This window comes from Lytechinus variegatus, chromosome 17 (genome assembly GCF_018143015.1).
Source record: "Lytechinus variegatus isolate NC3 chromosome 17, Lvar_3.0, whole genome shotgun sequence".
Lineage (NCBI taxonomy): Eukaryota > Metazoa > Echinodermata > Echinoidea > Temnopleuroida > Toxopneustidae > Lytechinus > Lytechinus variegatus.
Window position 1 is genome coordinate 29,048,564 of NC_054756.1, and position 24,110 is coordinate 29,072,673.

General features: G+C 38.3%; 1 protein-coding gene across 1 annotated transcript; it reads left to right on the plus strand.

Moving 5' to 3' along the window:
- Window positions 1–3: 3 nt before the first annotated feature.
- LOC121431357 (cell wall integrity and stress response component 3-like) lies at window positions 4–23,066 on the plus strand. The gene is made up of 6 exons (XM_041628897.1): window positions 4–302; window positions 11,118–11,372; window positions 14,031–14,213; window positions 15,585–15,644; window positions 20,834–20,900; window positions 22,060–23,066. The coding sequence occupies exons 1-6, from the start codon at window positions 197–199 to the stop codon at window positions 22,595–22,597; spliced, it is 1,209 nt and encodes a 402-aa protein (XP_041484831.1). The 5' UTR covers window positions 4–196; the 3' UTR covers window positions 22,598–23,066.
- The last annotated feature ends 1,044 nt before the right edge of the window (window positions 23,067–24,110 follow it).

The following is a 24,110-nucleotide window of genomic DNA, read 5'->3' on the forward strand; positions in this document are numbered from 1 at the left end:
ACAAGAATCGCACATGTACATGACGAGTGAAAATGCCAAATCAAGGAAGGGGTTAGCATATGTTGAAGTGTTATATCAAATCAATACTACTTATTGATTCAATGCGAATTCATTTGTACACACTGAGCTCTTAATGTGGTAACGAGAAAAGTCAAGCTGTGCTTATTATCAAGCAGAAATCATCCTAACATTCATCATGGCGACCCACATAGTTCCTCGTTTTGTGACCGTGATTGTTTTAAGGTTTGTTTTGATGACTGCATTTCTGCAAATGGCTTCAGTTCGAGCTGACAGTGAACATGGTGAGTATATTTTATAAAATTATCATGATAAATGTAAAATCTACCCTGTAATAAAAATGTAATTAGTTTCCCTGAATAGCCAGGTAGCAGCTGGATTCTAGTCACTAGCGTACCTACGGGGGGGGCAGTCTGCCCCCCCCCCTTACGAGCCACAACCCATGCAAAGGACGTAGGACTTTTTTTTTGCTTGTCAATTTTTTTGGCGGACGGTTTTGCCCCCCCCCCCCGTGGAAAATCCTTGGTACGCCACTGATCCTAGTCAATGTCAAAATCTGTAATAGACTCCCGACATGGCATCACTGGATCAAGGCATTTCTAATATAGGCCAATGTGTCCACACTTACAAAAGTTTATCTGAACAAATAGGAGAGAACTCGAACAAGCATGGTTTAGCGCTTGAATGTCATCAAATCCGATATATTTTTCTTCTTTTCCAGAATAGCTCATATCTACATGGCCAGTGAATGCAATAAATTCAGTCGATGATATAAAACTATCACTATATACATGTACTTATTTTGGATACGTGTTACGTGAGACTTCTCAGAATGGTATAGTATAGATATATGGACTGCAGAGGCATGGTTGTTTCTAGAGTTTCAAGGGGGCCGCAACGCGACTATGCACGAGGGCATGGTCTAGCCAATGCGGTACCCGCGAGCCGAAAGAAACAACCGTGTCTCAAAAAGTAAAGCAGTCCATATATTTTTTTATGAACCGAATGAAACGTTAGATCTAGGGCCTGTTACAACCGATATTAGGCACCTTTCGCAAATCTCTACAACGCGAGATTAGAGTCGGATAACTCAAAAGTTAACGATCAATCATGGACTCGAATTTCTAGACTGATTATACATTACAGTCAATACAGTCAAACGTAGAAAACTGTTTTACAATCATTGCCAAGCTTTGTGTTACAGGCCCTATAGATCTTGCTTTTCGTGTGCAAAGCTCTTTCATATGATACCAGCATGCAATTCCATGCCAATTGCCTCTCTAAGCTCGCGGCGGGACTGTACCTGTATCATGGCTATGACTCCAGCTGGCTGGAGACATGCGAAATGTAGATTATGACATGGATAAGAAAGTGGTTTTTCAAACAAATCGAGTACATATTTGGTAAGGAAAAACTTACCGAATTAAGGCTTAGTTATAGATCATTACAGTCCATCGAATCGATATTGTATTCAATGTGCATTATTTGAGGATCATCGTTTTATATTGTATTTAATGTGCATTATTTGTGGATCACTGGCAGTTGATTCCATGAGTGAGATCACCTCTCAAGCCGAATCATTTCCCATGCGTTGACATGTACACAGCATGCAACAGGCCATAAACCGTCTAAATTTGCGGAGTTATTTTATTTTGCCTGCACCTTCTACATAAACGATATGCCTTTATCACACAATGTAATGGGCAGTTTGTTTTACTTTTCCGCAGAAATGGGGGGTTTGCCGGGGGGTACACTTCCATTCATTACGAAAATTTCCAGTTTGATTGTCGACCTCACTTCGGACTGCAAACTGCGGTTGGATACCCCGTTTTGCGTTTGGAAACTCTCAAACAACATTTCCAACCCCGATAAACCCATCTTGGCCCTTGTCTTAATTTAACCACCACGGGCCAGCCAAACGAGCGTTGAGCCAAGGACGAAATGATAAACAACAGCTGTTCTATTAATTAGACTTGTCTGCCTGTAGAAGGATCTTCGGAATGAAATTATTGTATTCGATATTAATCACGTTTTCAAAGGCATATTACATTCAGACATCCAATACTAGTACATTTTCAATTTCGAACGAAGAATATCGACGTCGAAATAAGGAAAGTAAGCGAAAAAAAATGACGGCATGTTTTGCGGAAACCGAGCCCAGCGCTGCGCATGCATCCCTTCGTGTGTGGCCCCCTACTGTGACTGTATATGCCGAGCTCTTGCGTTATCTTCGGACCGACGTCAAGAAACGGGTGTTTTGAAACTTGAATTGCTTGCTTGGGGCATGTTAGGGTTTGTCGTATTTGGAGAAGAGAATTGATGAGAAGGGAAACCAGGGTATAGTGAGCTCAAATGGAAGTTTTTCGTCATGGATGAGTGGGTACCAGGCGCGACCATGGGGTTTCGAAAAGTATCCTAAACAAGGGAAGGTCTTTTCCAGATTATGAAAATGCATCTCTCAACAAGTATTTGGGTTGTGACACCCTACAAGTAGTGGAAATATATCCCTTTTCAGTATTTTAATCATTGTTTCTCACACTCTCATAATGCTACATAGGCCCACTCTTTCCCTTTTACGTGTGGTCGCGCCTGGTATTCACCATTCAATGGAAGTGGGTGCCCCGGACGGCCTCTCGAGCTCTGGGATGAACCAAATTTGGATTTGGAAAGTCGTCCTAAATCAGATATATCGCTGTTACCATAGTAGCAACCAGAATTTTGCACACGAAACGCAGATTGAATGTTTCCGTTCCAGATGCGAAACTAAAAAAAAATCTCATGTCACACAATTTGCATTACAGGACGTAGTTTTACGACCATGACAACGGGCCCAAAAGTCTCTTCCAAAATGAAGTACCGTTCTTAATACAATGTAAGCTTACGCGTCCTCAAACGAAAGGTCGGGAATGTCGCACCAACGCATAATGTCGCAGATTGCGACATTATGCCAAGAGCGTCCGACGCATAATGTTGCAGTCAACGCCCAATGTCGTGGTTTTCTAACGCATAATGTCACATGTCGCAACGCATAATGTCACAGCGGTATTTTCTTCAGGACTCGAGCTACAGATAAGAAATAGAATATGCTTTCACTTAGTAATTTGAGACACGAGAAAGAGAATGAAATTATTGGAAATCAGGATTACTATTTGTATAGATATTTATCGGTTTATTGCCATTTCGTCTACTGCCTTTTTCCCACTATCGCGTGGTCTGATATCAAACTAAACCCTAAGCGTAAGCCCCAGGCTAACGTTACTCCGTTTGGACCTAACTATATAGGCCTAGTCTTTTTAAAATCTATTCCCTGCCCCTGACAATAGGTCACGAAGTCGAATATCAAAGCATTCCATACCTGAATTAGATCTACTGAGTACTGCCACTAGGTCTAACGTTAGGCCTATTTAGGAACCTATAGGTCAACTCATTTTTTAATACAAACTTCGTCATGAGCGGACGTGTTCACTGAAGCGCTCTTACTGGCCGACAAGATCGTGAATTTTGTTCGAAATATCGTGCATGTTTGGTGTATAAACTGCTTCAAATCTACGTCTTTACATATTGAACTATCACCACCAACAATCTGTTGCTCGTTGACTTCCTTTTTTTTTATTATTTATGTGATATACTATAACGGAAGGACATAATACCACTACCCCGCGATGACGACTCGTAGTTCGAAACTACAAGCCGAAGAACTCTCGAATAGTATTAAAGAGGAACTGAACAAAGCCCTGGGGAGTGATACTTTCATGAGAAAATTGGTGAGTGAACTTAAAACAACTTTGATTAACGAGATTACACCGTTGATTACCGAGAGAGTTACAGATAGTTTACGTGAGTACATTGAATTTGAAATGGAGGCAAGAGACACTCGCATCAATGCCTTGGAATCAAAGATACAATCGTTGTTAGACCAACATGATGAGTCTGAACAGTACTCACGCAGGAATTGTCTAATTTTCAACGGAGTAAAGGAGAAAGAGAACGAAAGCACGGATGAAACCATCGTTAAACTCTGTGCAGATAAGCTTAATGTTGAGTTAGAAGCAAGAGAAATAGATAGAAGCCACAGATTGGGTCAGAATAAAGAAAACAGAGAGAGGGGAATAATTGTGAAGTTCACGAACTATCATGTACGAGACAAAATCTACAAAAATAGGAGAAAATTGCGTAATCTACAGGATGAGGCGATTTATATTCATGAGAGTCTCACAAGGAAACGGACTGATCTGTTCTGGAAGGTGAAAACCCATTACAAGGATTGTACGGAGGCGATATGGACCCAAGATGGCCGCATACTTGCCATATCCAAGTACACGAAAAAGCGAGTCACCATTACAAAGGAGAGCGACCTGCAGAAATTGAGAAAACCTTGAATTCTTCACCATTGATTCGATATTTCTTATAAGAAACACCCAATCTTGCCCATAGAATTCCTCATTCTCAATTAATCTTATAAGAAAGGCCAAGGTTCATGTATTAACCCTGAGCTGAGACTTACAGTCCTGCTCTATTGTGGAATCACGCCCCTCCTCTTGTGTTCGAGGAAAGCATTTCAATTGGCCCGAAGTACGCCAATGAATATTGGAGCCACTCCCTGTCAAGACGTAATCCTTTTATTGACAGCTCAACCACTGATGCATGCAACAATGAAGGGGAAAGCTCGACCTTTCGCCGATGAAGCAAGCACTACGTTAACAACAATTAGAGTCTTCCAACCTTTGTCACGGCTCTCTATTCATTTTTAAGCAGAATTAGCACTTGGACTGAAAGACAGGACTCCTATTTTGTTCAAACGGTTTATTTATCCAGCGTGCATTGCAAAATAATATAATTAGAGACACGGTCGTCCGTCGGCTGTACTTTTCCCCCGTTACCTCACTGACTTTACTTGACTTATTTTTTTTTTTTTTTTTGAATTTTCGAACTTTTTTTTTCAACCCCCATATTCATCTACTCGTCTTATATGAGACTGTATCATAGGCTCCCCTAAATGGAGTTCAGTATCTACAAATACCAATGTGCCTGTTGTATGAAACCAGAACAATCAGAAGGGACTTAAGTGTACTAAATGCAACCAATGGCTACATATCATTTGTGCTGGTATTCCTGAAGAGATCTACAATGACAAGTCAGAGAACTTTTTCGGTTGGCAATGCAATATTTGTATTTTTAAAGATATGCCCTTCTATAATGAATCGGTAAATATTACCATCCCGGAATCAGATAATATCACCATCCCGGAATCAGATAATGTCAGTAGAAACACTACCAACCGAAACATTACTTGTATGCACGGTTTATACTACCAAGAATTACGTGGTAATGGCCTTAAGATCGCCCATTTAAATGTTAACAGCCTACTGAGACACATTGAAGAAGTGAGAACATTTGTTAAGACTAACAAGGTTCAGATATTCGCAGTTAATGAAACCAAAATAGATGAATCTATCTATGATATGGAAATCATGATTGACGATTATAATTTGATTCGTAAAGACAGAGTTCGACAGGGTGGTGGAGTAGCCATTTATCTCCACAAATCATTACATTTTGAAAAAATAAGTCATGAATTTCTTGATGATTTAGAAGCACTTGTTATTAAAGTTTATCTCAAGTTTTCAAAACCTCTTATCGTATCAACTTGGTATAGACCACCATCTTCAGATATTGGAATCTTTAATTTGTATGAAAGATTTCTTAGCGTTATTGACACAATGAATTGTGACATAGTTATAGCAGGTGATGTAAACTGTGATATCCTAGCTAAACCCTTATCAAGTATGACCAAGAAATATGTTGATATAAATAATGTTTATTCTCTGGTTCAAATTAATACCAAAGAAGCAACAAGAATCACAAATGTTTCTGCTACACTGATAGATCATTTATTAACAAACAACACTAAAAACGTAGTCAATCATGGTGTAATTCATAACGGGATGAGTGACCATTCGATTAGCTTCCTGACCTGGAACTCTAAGATCTGTGCTCAGGCCAATTTTATCTCTTTCAGAAGTTGCAGCAAGCTCAATAGTGATGACTTTAGAAATGATATTCGTAACCAGAATTGGGAAAATATAGATCAATGTAATTCAGTTGATGATGCTGTCGAATTATGGCAAAATATGTTTTTACATGTTGTTGACAAAGACATGCCAAATCGTTCAAAAAGAATAAGTACAAAGGGTTCTCCTTGGATGAATGCAAATATTTGTAAACTCATGAAAAAACGTGACAAAATTAAAAGAAAAGCTTGCAAACTGAAAGATGAAAAACTTATGTGCGAGTACAGAATATTACGAAATAAGGTAACAAATGAAGTAAGGAAATCAAACAAACGGTATTACTCTGATAAATTTACACATTTAAGGTAAACCCAAAGAAGACTTGGAAAACCTTAAAGTCCATTATTCCGAATAAAAAACGTGAAATACCTACCGTTTCGTCTAATTCGGATTGTAATACTGAAACTGCTAACCTATTCAACACTTACTTTGCAAACGTAGGGAGGCAATTAGCCAGTGAAATACCTGTTATGAACCCCCATACAGAAAATGATAATCATACAAATGAGAATTTTGCATTTACTCAGGTGAACGAACATGATGTTTTGAAAATCATAAGAAATCTTAAAAACACTAAGTCTGTCGGTGTTAACAATATATCTGTCTTTGTTTTGAAGGCATGCTCTATGGAGATATCAATGAGCATTGCTACGTTGATTAATTTGTCTTTGTCAAGCGGTATATTTCCGCAACAATGGAAAAAAGCCAAGATTATCCCAATTCACAAAGGTGGCGATAAAAATTCTCCTTCGAACTATTGACCCATTTCAATTCTGCCCTGCGCATCTAAAATAATGGAAAGGGTTGTTCAACGGCAAGTTTTAGATTTTTGGCGAAAGAATGATATTTTGAAACCTGCCCAATCCGGTTTTCGGCCACGGCACTCAACTATTACCACTCTTCTTAAGGTAACCGATGACTGGTTTCACTCGGTCGATCTGAAACATTACATTGGGGCCGTCTTTGTCGATTTAAAAAAAGCATTCAACACCGTGAATTGTGATATTCTTATGAAAAAAATGAATAACCTAGGTATTTCTGGTACACCATTATTATGGTTTCGAAGTTACATGTCAAACCGGGTTTGTAGGACTCTTATTAATTTGGAACTCTCTCAGAATCAGTTATTAACTGCGGTGTGCCCCAGGGATCACTCCTGGGGCCACTGCTCTTTATTTTATATGTCAACGATTTAGTGAAATGTATTAATACATGTCATATCCAATTGTATGCGGATGACACCGTTTTGTATTTTTCACACCCCTCCATTGATAGAATCAATGAGGCTCTAAACTCAGATTAAGAAAATATGTACCAATGGATGTGCCAGAACAAGTTAGGTGTTAACTGTCAAAAAACGGTCTGTATGCTCATTGGAAGCAAGAATACGATTTCCAAACAAAACGCCCTTCATGTTTCCTTAAATAATACCCCATTAGAACAAGTTCATCATGTCAAATACCTAGGCATCATAGTTGATGATTATTTGAATTTTAATCTGCATATAGACAACATGTTGCAAAAAATAGGTCAATTAGTCGGCTTTCTGAGAAGATTGCGGCGATCCCTAAGTGAATCGATTCTGAAATTAATATATAGTTCATTGATCCTACCCCTACTTTGATTATGGCGATGTTGTTTACGATGCATCCTTTAAGAAATACACAGACCGCCTCCAAACACTACAAAGCAGAGCAGGTCGTATAATACTTCAGATTAAACCCGAATCTCATCTACTTTGGAAATGCACAATACACTAAATTGGCAATTGTTGGACAAAAGAAGAAGCGATCATTCCCTTATTCTCATGTATAAGATCATGAATAATCTATCTCCAAAATATTTAAGAAATGAATTTGAGTTAGTATCACATACGTATCCCTCCCGTTTCGGAACCAAATTTAAATTACCCAAACCAAGAACAAATTACCTCAAAAGATCCTTCAAGTATAAAAGCGCCATGGCTTATAATTCCCTTCCTCCTCACATTAAATCATCCCCTAGTATTAATATCTTCAAATCTAAGATTGTTGATCTGTAGCCACATGGACTCCGATATACCCCCCCCCCCCATCCCCTATTAGGTCTGCACCCTATACCTTTTTTTTTCTTTCGGTGTTTTATCTAAATATGTTTACTATTAATATTTGTATTTTTAACCATTTATGTTCGTCACTATTTTCTTTTATCTTCTGTACATCTCTTATTTTAATCTTGTTATACTGTGTCTACAACTTATATGTTAATGTTAAATGTTTTGGACCCCACGGAAGACCAGCGTCACTGTGCCAGTCACGCTGAATGTGGGCTATCCACCGTATTTTATTGTATATAATTGTGCTTTTAATACGGAAATAAATACTACTACTACTACTACTACTAACTAGGCTACCCCAAGTTACGTTAAGCCTTAAATCTCCTTTAGAGTCTAGATCTAACGTTAGATGTCAGATCTAAGATTAACGGAACATTGTCATTAGGCCTAGTTAGAATAAGTTAGATCTAACTTAGATCTTGAGTCCACTTTGAACTCCTGAACTAATGTTAGATCTCACGACAACATTACCTAACGTTGTCGTTTGTCATACCTAACGAGTAGTCTCGTCTCTAACGTTACATATAACGTTAACTTTAAAGTGCAGTGACCCGTCTTATCTTTTCACCCGACTCACCTTTTGCGAGCATGCATTTGAACGAACAACTTGATGATTGATACATCCGTTATGTCCTTAATAAGTTAGTCTTCTTTTTAATAATGCCATATATTTTAACATGCATTAACAAGCAAAAATCAAAGATCGGCATCGTTCCATCGGTATGACATATCTGTTGCGCACACTTGCGCAATAAGCGCGTAAATGCGCGAATTGTCTAAAACTTTCGATTAAATCGCGCGGATATTTATTGTATCCGCAATCACCGCAGAAAGCAACATTTTGCATGCAATCAAATGGGGATCTTAGCCGAATTTTGCCATGCCCGTCGTTAAGGGGCGTGTCAGGGGGCAACGGGCAGAAATATTGGTAACAATATGCCCGTTGCCCTTAGTTACCACCTTAGTTTGTTGTTTTGAACGAATGATCGTTTACATGACCTCAGTCTTGACCAATCAGAGGAACGGATTATTCGACATTCTTAAAGAGAGGTTCATAACAGAAGCTATTTAACAAGTTTTAACGAATATTCTACGAACAAAACGATTTACCGACGGTTGCAATATTGCAATACGGCATGATGTTGCACATCACTTTTCAGAAGAATGCCGAGATGTGGATTGTGACAGTTTTCTATGTTTTATGGAATATACCCTGATAATGCACATAGGGATGGTGCAATGTCCTTGATAAAATATACTGTAAATATAAGGACATTGCGCCACCCCTATGTGCATTATTATAATGCATGCAGCCAAAAAACAAATTTTTAAAAAGTTACAGTACAGTTTTGTTGGACTTCTCCCGGTCATTCTACCGCACTGGTTTGCTTGAGCGTGCAATGTCAATTTTCGTTGCGCACCTTTTGCATTGCCGTGCAGTGCACAAAAAAGTTGGATGTCATGTGACTCGTATTGGCCAATCGCGATGCTTGAAATAATACACCTATTTTATAACAGGTTATATTCCATAAAACATAGAAAATTGTCAGAATCCGCACCTGGGCATTCTTCTGACAAAAAAGTGCATCATCATGCCGTATTGCAATATTTCCCTCGTCGGTAAATCGTCTTATGGAATATACCCTGTTGTACAACGCCTTCTTAGCTTGTTGTACGTGAGCAAATGGGAGGGTAAATGTCAAACATTCGTACAGTTTGATAAAAGACGTACCATCCAAAATGTACCGTTGCACGGCTTTAGGAGGTGACGTCACATTTAATTCATTGCGCTCAGTAGAAATGTAGGTGCAATACGCTTATAAGTCTGTTGACTAAATGCGCAATGCTGCCCAAGGTCTTGTGCGCTTGTGGGAGTTTTGTTTTTCGCTTTCAGATTTTTGCTCCCTTTTCATAGGTTACTACAGGGATAAACTCTTAGGGTTTTTTATGTTTTCGCTAAATTCCGAGGCGTTGTACAACACAAATAGCGAATATACTTATTCTTGCAATGGTGCGTGATTTCGAATTAGGTGAAAGAAAGAGACACTCTATTTAAGTCGGCTAACGCCTCGTTGAATAGAGCATCTTTCTTTCACCTCATGCGAAATCTCGCACCATCGCACTCATGCCTATTCGCTATTTGTATGATAACATACATAGGGGTGGCGCAATGTCTTTATATTTACAGTATATTTTTATGATAGAATTAAAAAGCATATTAAAGTACCATGATGACCCAGGGCGTAGACAGACAAGGGTTGATCTTTTCCCCGTCAGTAATAGTGTACCCGACACAAGAGGAAAGGGAATGCATTGGAATATCTGAATATTTAGAACTTATCCTACTGTACAACGATGAAAACGAGACAGTCTAGGTATTATTACTGAATATAACATTTCATTTTATTTTCGCAATGTCAAATAATTAGGTTTTCCATTAGGTCTTTTCACACGTGAATCTTGAATCATCATTGTAATGATGATCGCAGATCGTCTGTAGAATCATAGGGCCTTTCACACGCTCACTCAAAACTGTGATTTGAATTTGAATTCCCGAGCGAACGCGGTATATGTCATTGGTGACTTGTCAATCAAAGCGCTGCATCGCAAATACAAACTACGACGAGGGAATGACAATTGTATGATCTACGGAAGTGCTACGTATGCCCCCCCCCCCCCTACCCAAAAAAAAGATGTTCTAGAGGTCAAGCCGTAATTCGTACTGTAATATAACTGAAACTAGGAAGTAGAGTTTGAATACGTGACTGTGACTAGCGTTCGTGATTCTAATGTTGTCAGTCTCCTACCCTTTTCTACCATTTTCAATTCTTGTAGCATGCGTAGCCAATTGTGTTATGAGAGTGTACAAGCTTACTTGTTCACCGGCATTCATTCTCATTTCATATTTATATATTTCTATTGATCCATATAAGGACCTGGATTTGTAGGATGTTACCCTGTTGGAAATGAATGGCAAGAGTTTCTTGACAAAGATGACGTGGTTGTTGAAAATGTGGAAGGTTGTGTACTTCACTGTAGGGAATTTGAATATGCTACCATCACTGCTGGGAAAAGCTGCTACTGCAGTGACGGTTTCGAAGATATCAAAAGAGCGACTGATGAAAGCTGCAACGTCAGATGTGACGGCAATCCTTGCCAAATATGTGGAGCACGCACATACTACTCAGGTAATTACTTTTAATCATATTCAAGGCATTTTTTAACGTTATGATATTGCATGTATCTCCCTCCCCTATTCATTTTCAAAGGGAGGAGATACATGTAAGCATGGGGTGAAAGAAAACGGACAGGTAAACACCCATTCTGTTTTTAACATGTAGGCCCTCATAGTCCTGATCAGACTTAAATAAATTTGCGAGTTGGTTCCAGACTGGGAGTCAGATTCCATCTACATGTGTGTTAGCTTTGGGGAAGAGGGCTTCTATAAAATGTACATGAAAGTCTAATCTGGACTAGGGTTTACATTTGTTAAAACCATGATAAAGCATATTGGAACACATGGCATTGATGGTGTCAACCTCTCCTGGAATACCCGGGGAGGGGGTGTTGCACCCACAAATGTAATAACGCCCACAAATGTAATAACACTTTACCCACAAATGTAATAACGCCCACAAATGTAATAACACTTTACCCACAAATGTGATAATTTTTGATCGCCCACAAATGTAATAATGACTTTACCCACAAATGTAATAAATTTAAAGGGATTTTTGGCGAATCCGTACTAAACTAAAATCCAATAGTTATACGTTCATATAGCACAAAAGTGCAAAGTCTTTTTTTCTGACCGGGATAATAAAACATCAAAGTACTTGTTCAAAGTCTTTTTTCCAGACCCGATTGTTTCAAAAATTATAATATAAATCCAAAGTCTTTTTTCCAGACCCGGTTGTTTCAAGAACTTTGATAAGTCCAAAGTCTTTTTCCAGACCCAGTTATTTAAAAATTTATAAAATAAGTCCAAACTAAGATACGATAATGATATTCCTGTGGAAAAGATGGGAATCGAGCTTAGTCTTTTCTCCACACCCAGTTCAAAATTAAAACTGGTGAAATTAATGTCTTTGTTGTTGTTTCAACTTATACGGTGTATATTGTGAATATATGCACTAAGAGTAAATTGAGAATCAAGCGTAGTCTTTTCTCCAGACCCGGTTGCCTGTTATTTAAACATTATGAATAACAGTTTAAAAACAGTATAAAGACCCCATAATCTTATTAATGCTGGATATAGCGTAGTCTTTCAGCCCAACCATTTTTTTCTTTAAAAAAACGCTAATAGTAAGAATTAAAAAAGTCAAAGTCTAAGACCAAACAAACCTTCAACCTAAGAACCTGTTTTAAAAGAGGTTTAGAGTGTTGTCTTTATTCCAGACCTAAAACAGTTACGAAAAAAAATCTTCTAACATAAGACCTTATATTCTTATTCTCGTGGAATAACACGAGTTTTAAAACGTACTCTTTCCTCCAGACCCGGCCATTAAAAAAAGTAGGTGAAAAACTTTAAATCTAAGACCAAATTTCCAAAGTTTCACCCAGTAAAAATATGTCTTTTTTAGATAATACTACTACCCATACTAACGCGTGGGTAAAGCAGACATCATTTCTCCAGACTTGGTTACTATTTGAAAAATAAAATAATTTTTACAAATATTCTAAAACGAATACCCAATAATCTAATTACTGTGGAACAACATGAAGACCGATTGTCGAAGATCGACTTTCCTCCAGACACAATTATTTCAGGAATAAAAAATTAATAAAACTCAACCCCCAACAACGAATCTAAGAACCAACAATCCTCCAAATTAAGACCATGCATGTAGAAAGGCACATGTTTAGAGCGCTGTCTTTATTAAAGACCCGGTGATTTAAAAATGATTTAAACAATCCTAAAAACAAAAGACTCATATTCTTATTCTTGTGGAATAACACGAGTATTATGCTTAGTCTTTCGTCTGGACCCGGTTATTTAAAAGATAAAGAAGTATTGCAAAAAAATGACAGCTGAGACCAATCTTCAAATTTAACCCAATTAAAATGCTTGGGCTTAGAGTGTTGTCTTTACCCCTCACCGACGTATATTATAACATTTGAAACGACCGGGTCTGAAAAAAAGACTTTGGACTTGCATTATAATTTTTGAATTAACAGGGTCTGGAAAAAAGACTTTGGACGTATATTATAATTTTGAAACAACCGGGTCTGGTAAAAATACTTTTGACGTATATTATAATTTTGAAAAACCGGGTCTGGAAAAAGACTTGGACTTGTACTGTAATATTTCATTAACCGGGTCTGGAAAAAAGGCTTTGAAGTTTTGTGCTCTTTGAACGCATTACTATAGGATATTAGTTTAGAACGATTTCGTCAAAAATCACTTCAAATTTATTACATTTGTGGGTAAAGTCATTATTACATTTGTAGGCGATCAAAAATTATTACATTTGTGGGTAAAGTGTTATTACATTTGTGGGCGTTATTACATTTGTGGATAAAGTGTTATTGAATTTGTGGGCGATCAAAAATTATTACATTTGTGGGTAAAGTGTTATTACATTTGTGGGCGTTATTACATTTGTGGGTAAAGTGTTATTACATTTGTGGGCGTTATTACATTTGTGGGCGAGTATTACATTTGTGGGTGTAACACCCCCCCCCCCTGGGCTGGAATACTAACATGATTCACCCTTCCCTTTTTCGAAAATATTCAAAATTATGTTAAAAACAAGGTGGTTTCAATTTATAATATACTTATATTACACAAAACAGACATCCACTAAAGTTTCAGATCAATGTAAATTTCATTGTCATATTTCCAGTTTACAACACAACCGCGATTCTGAAAAGAATGACTTTGAATGGCGGATTGTCATGCTGTAAAGTTAACGACTCTTCCAACTATGGCTACGCTGAATGTATGGCCTCGAGGTTGGTGACCACTACAATGGAATCTTATGAGATCACAACTACAATGCCTGCACGCTTTCCAACTACCCAAGTCGGTAAGATATGAGATGTTAGTTTAAAGGGACAGACAGAGATATGCTATATCTTTTTTTATCAGAAGCAGTAACCAAGCTAACTGGAATATTTTGCTAACGAACGTATTATTGACAACAACACCCTTAGGTCTTTCCGCGCCCAACAACCTAGGAAATGCACCAAAATTAACCCCAGAACTAAATTCCCAGGGGGCGGTAGTATATGAGACAAGCCACCCGAAATGGATACCAATCCACTCTAATACCCCCACATGGCATAAAAAGGAAAAATCTAATCTATCACGGTCATGAAGTTGGACAGTGCAGAGCCCAAACGATGCTCGCAGAAAACTTCGCAGAAACAATTTGATCATCTAAAGAGTAGTTCGTTAGTTCATGTAATCGACATTAATTCTGCCGTGATTGGCCTAACGAGTAAGAAAAGAGTACGCCACAAATGGTAGTTATCTGTGGATAGTGCCTTAAAAAGCAACATTTTTTTCTCAAACAATAACGGCACTTGTCCTGGGTGACTCAAACAGATCCCTTGTCGGCGCTTTCGTTCAATGCTATTGCGTAATACTTTCACCTGTGGTGAAGTTTTTCTACTCACCAGCATACAGTTTGAATTCTGGTATTTCATTTTCCCAGGCGACTTTTACAGAAATTATTTTTAGCAAACCAGAGTGAGTCAGAAAATTAAGTGGCTCGTCAGATTGAAGTTGCCTTGTCTAAAGTACGAACATTAAACCATACCATCGATGTATTGGTATGCCCTGTTAGAGTTCCTCACCCCGTATATTTTAGTATCATTTTCATACTGATCTTTGCATGCCTCACTGACTACGAGATAACCTTTGTTCTTCAAGTATAAAATCATGCATGCAAAGAATCCATTTGAAAATTAGTAAATGAATGATTCACTGTGCATTTCAGACAAGTCAACTTCAACATGTTCGACCTGATGGGACATTTTAGCCCCATTCTGAAAACAAAACCCATTATAAGTCATAGAAGATACTGCAATAGTTTGTACTCCAGAAAGTACTGATAAGGAGTACTGCACAACCGAGATTTGCGATCTAGGTCTACTTTAACATTTAAAGACCACGTTAATGCCACAGTCAGATCAACGAAGCAAATGAAAACTGATTCATCGTCTGCCATTCGAAACTACTCGATAGTTTGATGATCTTGTTTAGTACTTCCTGGTGTAACGGGGAGCCTGTTTAATAGACAAGTACGATATATATATCTGATATTTTATTCATTTTGGATTTTATTTTCTTGGTAAAGGAATGAATTGAAGACATTCATTTAAAAATAAAATACCACTATAATTATCAGACATGTTTTTCCTTCTTTTATCATGTCTCTCTTTCTAATTTTCAGATCAAAAGAGTACCTGCAGTGAAGAGCTGGTAAAGCAATGCTGTCACCCATCATACTCACGTAATAATTTTCTCTACACTGGTATGGGGGCAACGGATGACGGTCCACAGACTACTCATGATTTTCCCCCTTTTCAATAAGTGAAAGAAATAGATGTATTATAGTGGGTTAAAACAGAAAGACATGAAAGAGTAGAGTGCGTCCCACAAAATAAAAACAAAACCGAGATTTATCGATAATTCATCATCACAAATACTTTGTTATGAGGCATAATGTTTTCTCCTTGAAATTAAATATCCCTGTCAAATGACTTAATTTTTTTTCTTTAAATTGTTTTACTCACAGATAAATGAGAAATCTTCTATGTTTTCAGCTAAGAAAGAAGAGACTCTTAGCTTCACAATAATAGGTCATTTGTCTATTACATTTATGATTAAGTTAGAATTAATTGCTAAATCTCGGTTTCATTCTCTTTGTGGGAAGCATTGTATATAGCCCAACTCCTTTCATTCAAGTGATAAAAAATGGCGAAAATTGCTCCGCATAACCCCTCCCCTCCCTTCCATCTCTGGAAATATAACTCGGTGCTGGCTCTGGACTTTGTGATATGATTTTTTTCTTGTACAGTCACACCAAAGAAACTAACTCCAAATGAACCGGTGGTATGCCATTAACATTAATGTAATCGATTTGGTTGGTTTGGAGTCAGTTTCAAAGGTGTGGCTTTGGCATAATACCATGTACAACATAATGCTATTTTGAAAATACAATTCTACAGATGAGTGGAAAACGCACTAACCGTGACATTTTTTTTTCTGCACAAGAAATAACAACACATAGAAAAACACGCTTTTGTTTCGATTTTCATGTCAATCAGACCTCATAAACAATAATAATGAATTAAAAGAAATTAAGGTGTTACCTGTCAACAAACCCTTGATAGTTCAAGTATAATTACCAGTACGAATTGTTAAAAAAGCAACAATAAATCCCACGTTTTAACTCATTCTGAATTTGTGTTTTATTATTAGATACGGTTGTTGTATACTTGTTCTATCTTATCATTTCATTATAAGGGGGGGTGCTTGGGATCCATGGTTTTATGGTTTTGTGGATTTGGATGTATACACTGCTGGGCCACTTGGTATAAATGCATAAATACGATGATAAGTAGTCCTATCAAAGGTGGCTCGAATATTTCTGTCTTTCGATCTTTGACTTGAACACCTCTAGAGGTGAGCTGTTTACTACCTCAGGTGGGAAATGGTTCCAGGTCAAAGGGGTTCTCATGAAAAATTATTGTTTTAATTGCTTAGTGTTGGTGGGTGGATAGTGAAACCTTTATTGTGGTCCACTACTTGTCTTTCTAAGATATTCTGCTTAACAAATCTTTAAATAGTTTAGCTTTGACTTGCTTTTTTTTGTCATGCTTTAATTAAGCAATTTTCAATAGGAAGGGCTTGGACCAACCCCTCGATCACAATGAAGAAAGAATAAAGCTTCAGGACTTGTCGTCTTGAGGATAGTGTTGGCAGGTTTAGCTTTCCTCTCATGCTGGCTGGCAATGCTGCCTGGTTTGCTAAATGTATAGTCTCTTGTGATGAACCTCGTGGCTCTACGTTGAGCCCTTTTTACGGCTTTGGATATCTTTCTGCAGGTATGGACTCCACACACAGGTTACGCACTCGAGGATGAACTGTACAAGAGAGATGTAGGCTGTAGGTTTACACTGCTCAGTGGAAAAACAGGAGATTTCGGCGAAGAAGTCCCAGGATAGAGTTTACTTCCTCGTTGTCATGCTGATTTGAGGGGTCCATTTAAGTTCTTAAGACAGCATGGCTCCGAGATACTTCTCTTGGGAAATGTGTTTGAGAATATGACGATTGATGTAAGTTGTAGAATTAGGATGACTTCTGATCAGTACTCAGTACTTGATATTTCGTAGCATTGAATCTCATTCCCCATGTATTCGCCCATTGCTGCAGCCTGGACAAATCGTTTTTAAGACTGACATGATCCTCCTGCGACTTGATTGTTCTATACAAGAGGCAGTCAGCGAAAAATCGGACAGTAGACTTGACGTTGTCTGGTAAAGTCGTTGATACTACAAAGGAAGATGAGGGGGCCGAGCACGGTCCCTTGCGGCACTTCTGACATTACCTTTGTTGGAGATGAGTATTCCCCATTCGCGACAACTTACATCTGTCTCTTTGCTAGGAAAGATGAAAGTCACAAAAGTAAAGGGCTTTCGATGCCATATCTTTCCAGCTTGTGTAGTAGAATTGAATGAGGGACAGTGCCAAAAGATTTCTAAAAGTCCAGAATGATTATGTCAATTTGGATCTTCTTATCATGGGCTGTGAGAAAGTCGTATAAGGCAGTCAAGAGCTGAATCTCAGTAAAATGGCCTGCTCTGAAACCATGATTCAGTGGCCACAAGATCTTATTGCGTTCCAGATGCATTATAATATGGTGACAGACGATATGCCCCAGTTGTTTACAAATAACCGAAGTTAGGGAGACTGGGCGATAGTTGCTGGTTTGGTGGACATCACCCTTCTAGAACACTGGTGATACTTGCGCATCTCTCCAGTCTAGAAAAAGAGCACAGTAGTCCACTGACAGCTTAAACATCGCTGTCACACCAGGAGCAAGTTCAGATGCACATTCCTTTATAATGAGGTTAGAAGTAAGGTCTGGACCAGCTGTTTTTTAGATGTTGGTTTTGCTAAGTAGCTTTTCCACACCAGATACAGAAATGTGCAGATCATCAATCTTGTGTACAGACTTAATAGTTCTTGTTTCAATTGGTGGGGTGAAGATATCCAAGTTGAAGACTGATTTAAACTGTGGAACAGCATCTGTGCCTTCAGTCTGCTATCATGGATTAAATTACCATCCTCCTTTCGTGCTGGAGCACCAGTTTTTTTTTCTTCGAGGACGCATATCTCCAGAAGGGCGTAGGATTGTTTTTCTCCAAACCACGCATGACTGAAAATAGGATTAAATTTTCTTTAGCTTCTTTGAAAGCACGTTTCCGTCCTTAAGCTGTCCTGGAAGTCTGTATACTTCTTCCATGCGCGCTTCTTAGCTGCACCATGGTGTGTTTTCTTGGCTTTCTTGTAAAGTCTAATTTTCATCTTCATCATTCGCTTGAGGCTGTGTGAGAACAACAGGAGAGACTTCCTACCTCCATTGTCTTGGATGGAATATGTTCATCCTGGATCTGATACAGTAGTGTTTTGAAGTGAGTTCAGACTTCTTCGATTCCTACTTCACCTTCAGTTTTAGTGACAAGTTCGGTAAATAACACTGTAGCTCGCTGGTGGATTTCAGTCCAGTAGCTCTCTGAAACATGTAGCACTTCCTGATGTTGTGTTTCACAATGTCGGGTAGATTCTAAAAGTCCGTTATTACCATGGCATGGTCGCTAATCCCGGGCTTGCTGTTAGAACTCTTCACCGATGATGGGTTGTTAGTGAAGACGAGGTCTAGCAAATTGTCTTGCCTTGTAGGTTGCTCATGTATTTTATGGAGACCAAAATCCCAAACTGATGTAAGTAAGTGCTTGCAGTACTTCTCTCTCAGCGGCGCCTGGTCTAGTGCTAAGGTGCTCCCAGTCTGTGTCGGGACAATCAAAGTCCCCAGTTAAAATAACATGATGGACTCCGAGTTTTCATTGGTGCGCTCCAACAAGTTGGATTTCATGTCACGATGAGGCATATAGAAGGAGCCACAAATAGAGTTCCCTTTCACCTTTCAACATGATCTTATTCCAAACCCATTAACAGTCCGTTGAAAACTCTGGTTTATTCTCTGTCGTGGTGTTTCTTGAGACTTCAATAAAGACGCCACCCCGGTGGATTCTCTGTCATTCCTGGAGAACTGGTGTGAGGGAGGCAACACCTCTGATACTATTGCATTGAACGTAGGATCCTTCCTTGGCTTGACCGCAAAGTCACGATTCAGTCACACAAATGATATCTGGCTTGATGTAGCCTACTGCAGCAGCAAATTTAGAGCGATTCTTCTTGATGCTACAACAGTTAACAGTGAGAAGCCGCATATTGGATTTTGCTGCAGGATATACTCGTGGAACCCCTGCTGGATAACTTGATCCAGTGCCTTTAAGCCGACTTCTCAGAGCGGGGCTGCCATCAAAGTTCACTCTCGACTTGGGGCTACACTCACCTATCGGGCTAGGTGGGTAATTAGATGTAAAGGAATCGATGCCTAATGGGAAATGCTCCTGATACAAGAGATAAAAGTCATTCCCTGTACGAAGTCCAAAGGAGTTGAAGGTGAAAGTCTCAACATTCGCGTTATCACATTTATAACAATGCCAAACAACGTTGTCATGTCCAAGGAGTTCTATGTCATCCAGATCCTCACACGCTTTGTGGTACCACACAGAGCAATTACAGATATCACATCTAACAGCAAGGTAAGACAAGTTGACTGGCTTCTCGCATTATCCACGAGGATAGATGGCAGCAGTCTTGGGTCCTGGGTTCACCTGTACATCCCCAGAGAGTAGCAGAATCAGTGATCATAAACAGACTTGTTTGACGTACCTTCGGTCACAATTACCACGACGTAGACTGTTTGGCTCTAGAAATATCAGTATTAAAACACACAGCTGCTAGGACCGAGAGTGTTCATTTGGTTTATCAATCGACGAATCTGAGTGGAAATACAATGCAGAAAAGAAGATGCAACCAGCAGGCTGTCTTATTTGGATAGATGGCAGTCACATCCTAGAAAGCTGTATTCGGTCATACACTGTGACATGATTCCCCTTTCACATAGGTTCAAGGTGGTCAGGCCCATAACCCCAATTTTAAGAAAGGGATGATTAACAAAATTTGCACATGAGCATAATTGATGACAATCATAATATACAGAATTTGACAAAATATCATTTACGATTAGTGAGATTTAGGCCGATATTTGTGAGTTTGGTAAGAGCTCCCGGAAAAAAAGGTCTATCAACCATGACGTGCGCCCTCTCTTTGTAAAAATATCCACGTGAAGATATTTTGAAAATCAGCTTTAAAAAGAAATAGGTTGTTGGAGTACATTGTATTAATAAGTGACTTTACAAAGATAAAACAAAAAAACAGAGATTTACTGAGGTTTTTATACTCTTATCTGTATTTTTAAAAAAATGGAGAAAATTAGCATTATTCATATTTCGGGTTAAATTTATTGCACTTTTTCAGAGATAATGTATTGATTATTCGTTGCAGTTTGGTTACGGATCGTCATCGAGGTGGTTGTGATACTCGTTCTATTCCTCATCATCTTGTGTATTATGTAAGTATAACCACAAGGTTAACATCTTGAACATAACACACAGGGGAATGGGGGAGGGGTGTTAATGTCAAATACGTTCCAGTTAATTCTTTACCAGTAGCGCAATAAGCCAATAGATTTGAGGGGGTAAATATGGTGCATGGGCCAAGAAAAATCAAATTTTTTTATAGACTTTCAGCAAGAAATGTATCCATACTGTGCTGCACTCAACCCAGGTAAGGTGAATGGGAACCCGGTAAGAAGAAATTCCTTGAATGCTCTGAGCGCCTAGGCAGCCCAGCTAAAACCGGGGTAATAATAATATCAGGGCCCGCTGGGAGAACAGTTTTCAGAACTGAAGTGGCTTTCCTTGGTAAATATACCAATATTGTTGTCATTATCACTATGTTGTTCAGAAAATGACGTAGAGCAAAATTATATTTCACCCAACTTCCTTTCCATTTCCATCGTTTGTCTCTTTTTTATCTTTCTCTTGAAACATTCTGTGGTCCATTGCCCCTGTCGCCATTTATGCTCCAGTGTTCCTTATCTTCACACCGTCTGGTGGCCCTCACAGTTTCTAAAAATACATCCATACTGTAACTTAACCTCCGATCAACTGTGACCATCAGGAAGGCCAAGAATGTTCAGAATTTTTAAATATGTCCGTTTTTAAAAGATCACATCACTCAGTGTCTTCCTCCCTGGGAACATTTCTGAAGGCATGGCAATGGCAGCATCCGATTAAAATTAGTGGAACACATTTACTGATAAAATAGAAGAAACTCCTTTGCTGATTGAAGAAAATAATATGAAAAAGTGAAATGCAGATTATTCGATTAAGATACATAAATTTCAACTATAATGATGGCTAATCTTTTTGACGGTTTCGTGACATTTTCTCCGGTGACAATTCCACCGATTGAAAATAATCACGTTAAGCCAAATATAAAACTTTACTTCCCAAACCAAAAAATAAACCCTAATTCTTATGTTTACCTTATTCTAAACTTAAAACCCTACAACAACCCTGACTCTAACCCTGTACCCTCAGGGATATTAAGACAGGGATAATTGTCGCAGGAGCATATGTTGTGTCACCTTTTTGTTACCCCTAAACAGGTAAATGTGATTAATTGAATGCACTAAACCATGCATTTGTTCTGGTTTTTTTCTTAAGTATTGTACGGTGTTTCACAAAACGTGGTAATGCAAGAAGCGATCATCGTCTCCGAAGCATCGTCCGCCAAGACAATACGAATGCTACGACTTCTCCAAGGCCAGGGGCGTTTTATCAAAGCCTTATTGTTAACAGTAGTGTTCAGAATGTTCAATCTGCCACTGACGTCATCCCAAGCCTGAACACCCATGCCGAGTCTCACCAACCTACCATGCCTGACTCTGCTGGAGAGCCTATGACGTCTGTCAGCCTCCAAGGCAACACAGAATCAGAAACCCAAATGCCCTCTACGAGGTCAGTTTGCCCAAAAGAATCTGACGATGCTGATCATCGCCCGATAGCTGTGGATGGTGAAGGCTATGTACCAATGGATAGGATCAGCAGGGTGTCTGTAAATGTGCAAAATAATGCTAAGTTCTCTAACGATGGCGTGGAAAGAAGGGTCACCAATCAGGCACGACTGAACTATGAGAACAGTGATGTCTGGAGAAAACGCGATAGAAGAACATACATTAAAGACCGGATGTCGCCCGAATAGCAGATGACGATGGTCATACTTACAGTCTGTCTAATAGTGTGTTTTTTTTGGGGGGGAGACTTTATAATTAAGGAATTATGGTGTTGCTCACGATGGTGTGGTAAAACTCCCAAGCCCTGTATTATCTAGAAACATAAACAATAGAATTATGCGGCAATCGTCTGTTGATTAGATCGTGCACTCCAATCAAATATTGATATTTTTTAATATTTAGATTATAAGATAAAAGGAGCAGAGTGATTGGTTGAACGTCACTATTCTAGCTAAATTTTTCCTTTGAAGTAATAATGATAATAATACACAGCATTTATTATGCGCTATCTATCTAGTAAATTATTCTGAGGCGCAGAGGGATGGAGGGGGAAAATACATTAACATGTTTAACAAAAGTAAGTAAGTGATAATAATTATATGGTTCAAGAGTGTTTTGCACGTCCCACTCAAGACTTTTATACCATTTGTTACATGACATATATATGTGGTAGAAAAACACGAGTTGCATAACATAATTACGATTCTCTTTGTTACATAATTCCGCATAAGTATTCTTTTTTTTCTTTGCTTAGCACATCGCCTACAATGTCAAAAGTTTTTTTTCAATGTAATGTAATATATTGTTCGATAAATATACCAAAAAATAATGTTGATTCCACAATATCTAATGTTTCATTCAGTGAAAATTGACCTGATATTAAAACACGCTTTCGTCTTTTTTAAACACCATATATATTAGGTTTTTGTAGCATTGATTGTTAGATGGAAGGATAGATAGATAAATAAATAGATGGTTTATCGATAAAAAATCAAAACATCATACATTAAGGCCGGATTAGGATGCATTTGCAGGTTACAATGACTAAAATCTCGTTCAAACAATAACACAGATAATTACAAAATAAATAATACGTATAAATAATAGTATGATATGATAAGAGTAGAGTATAGTTTTCATAGTACACGTATAAATAATAGCATGGCATTGAAATTACTTGTATTGTGGAATTTTGGAATGGATTTTTAAGTGGAAAGTAAATTGTGCGTCTGGGAAATGAAAGCACTTTACCTCTTCACCACAAAATAAACTTTTATTGAACATTTATGTTGTGTGGTTTACTTCTTATTATCTTCATGGTTATATTGAATAACATCAATGATAATTAACATATACAGATTTTAACAAAATATGGTACATCTTGTAAACAAATTATTATTTATAACTTCAATGAAAAATGGGGGAATCTGTGGAAATGGGAGATTCACTCAATGCATATGCAGCTTCGAGCGCTTACGTAAACTTGTGCGCGTTTATCTCTCTCCCATGCACTGAAGGAGACTGTTGCTTAGCCGGAATAGTTTTCTATTACCCCACAAACTACAAGAGTGTAGAATTATATATGAAGAAGCATGTATATTAAATGGAACGTTCCTGTTTATGTTATTTCACATGACATTCTGAAAAATCCGCTGATTTTGGGAGCTGGCACAAACATGTGGAGAATTGCAAGAATAAAGA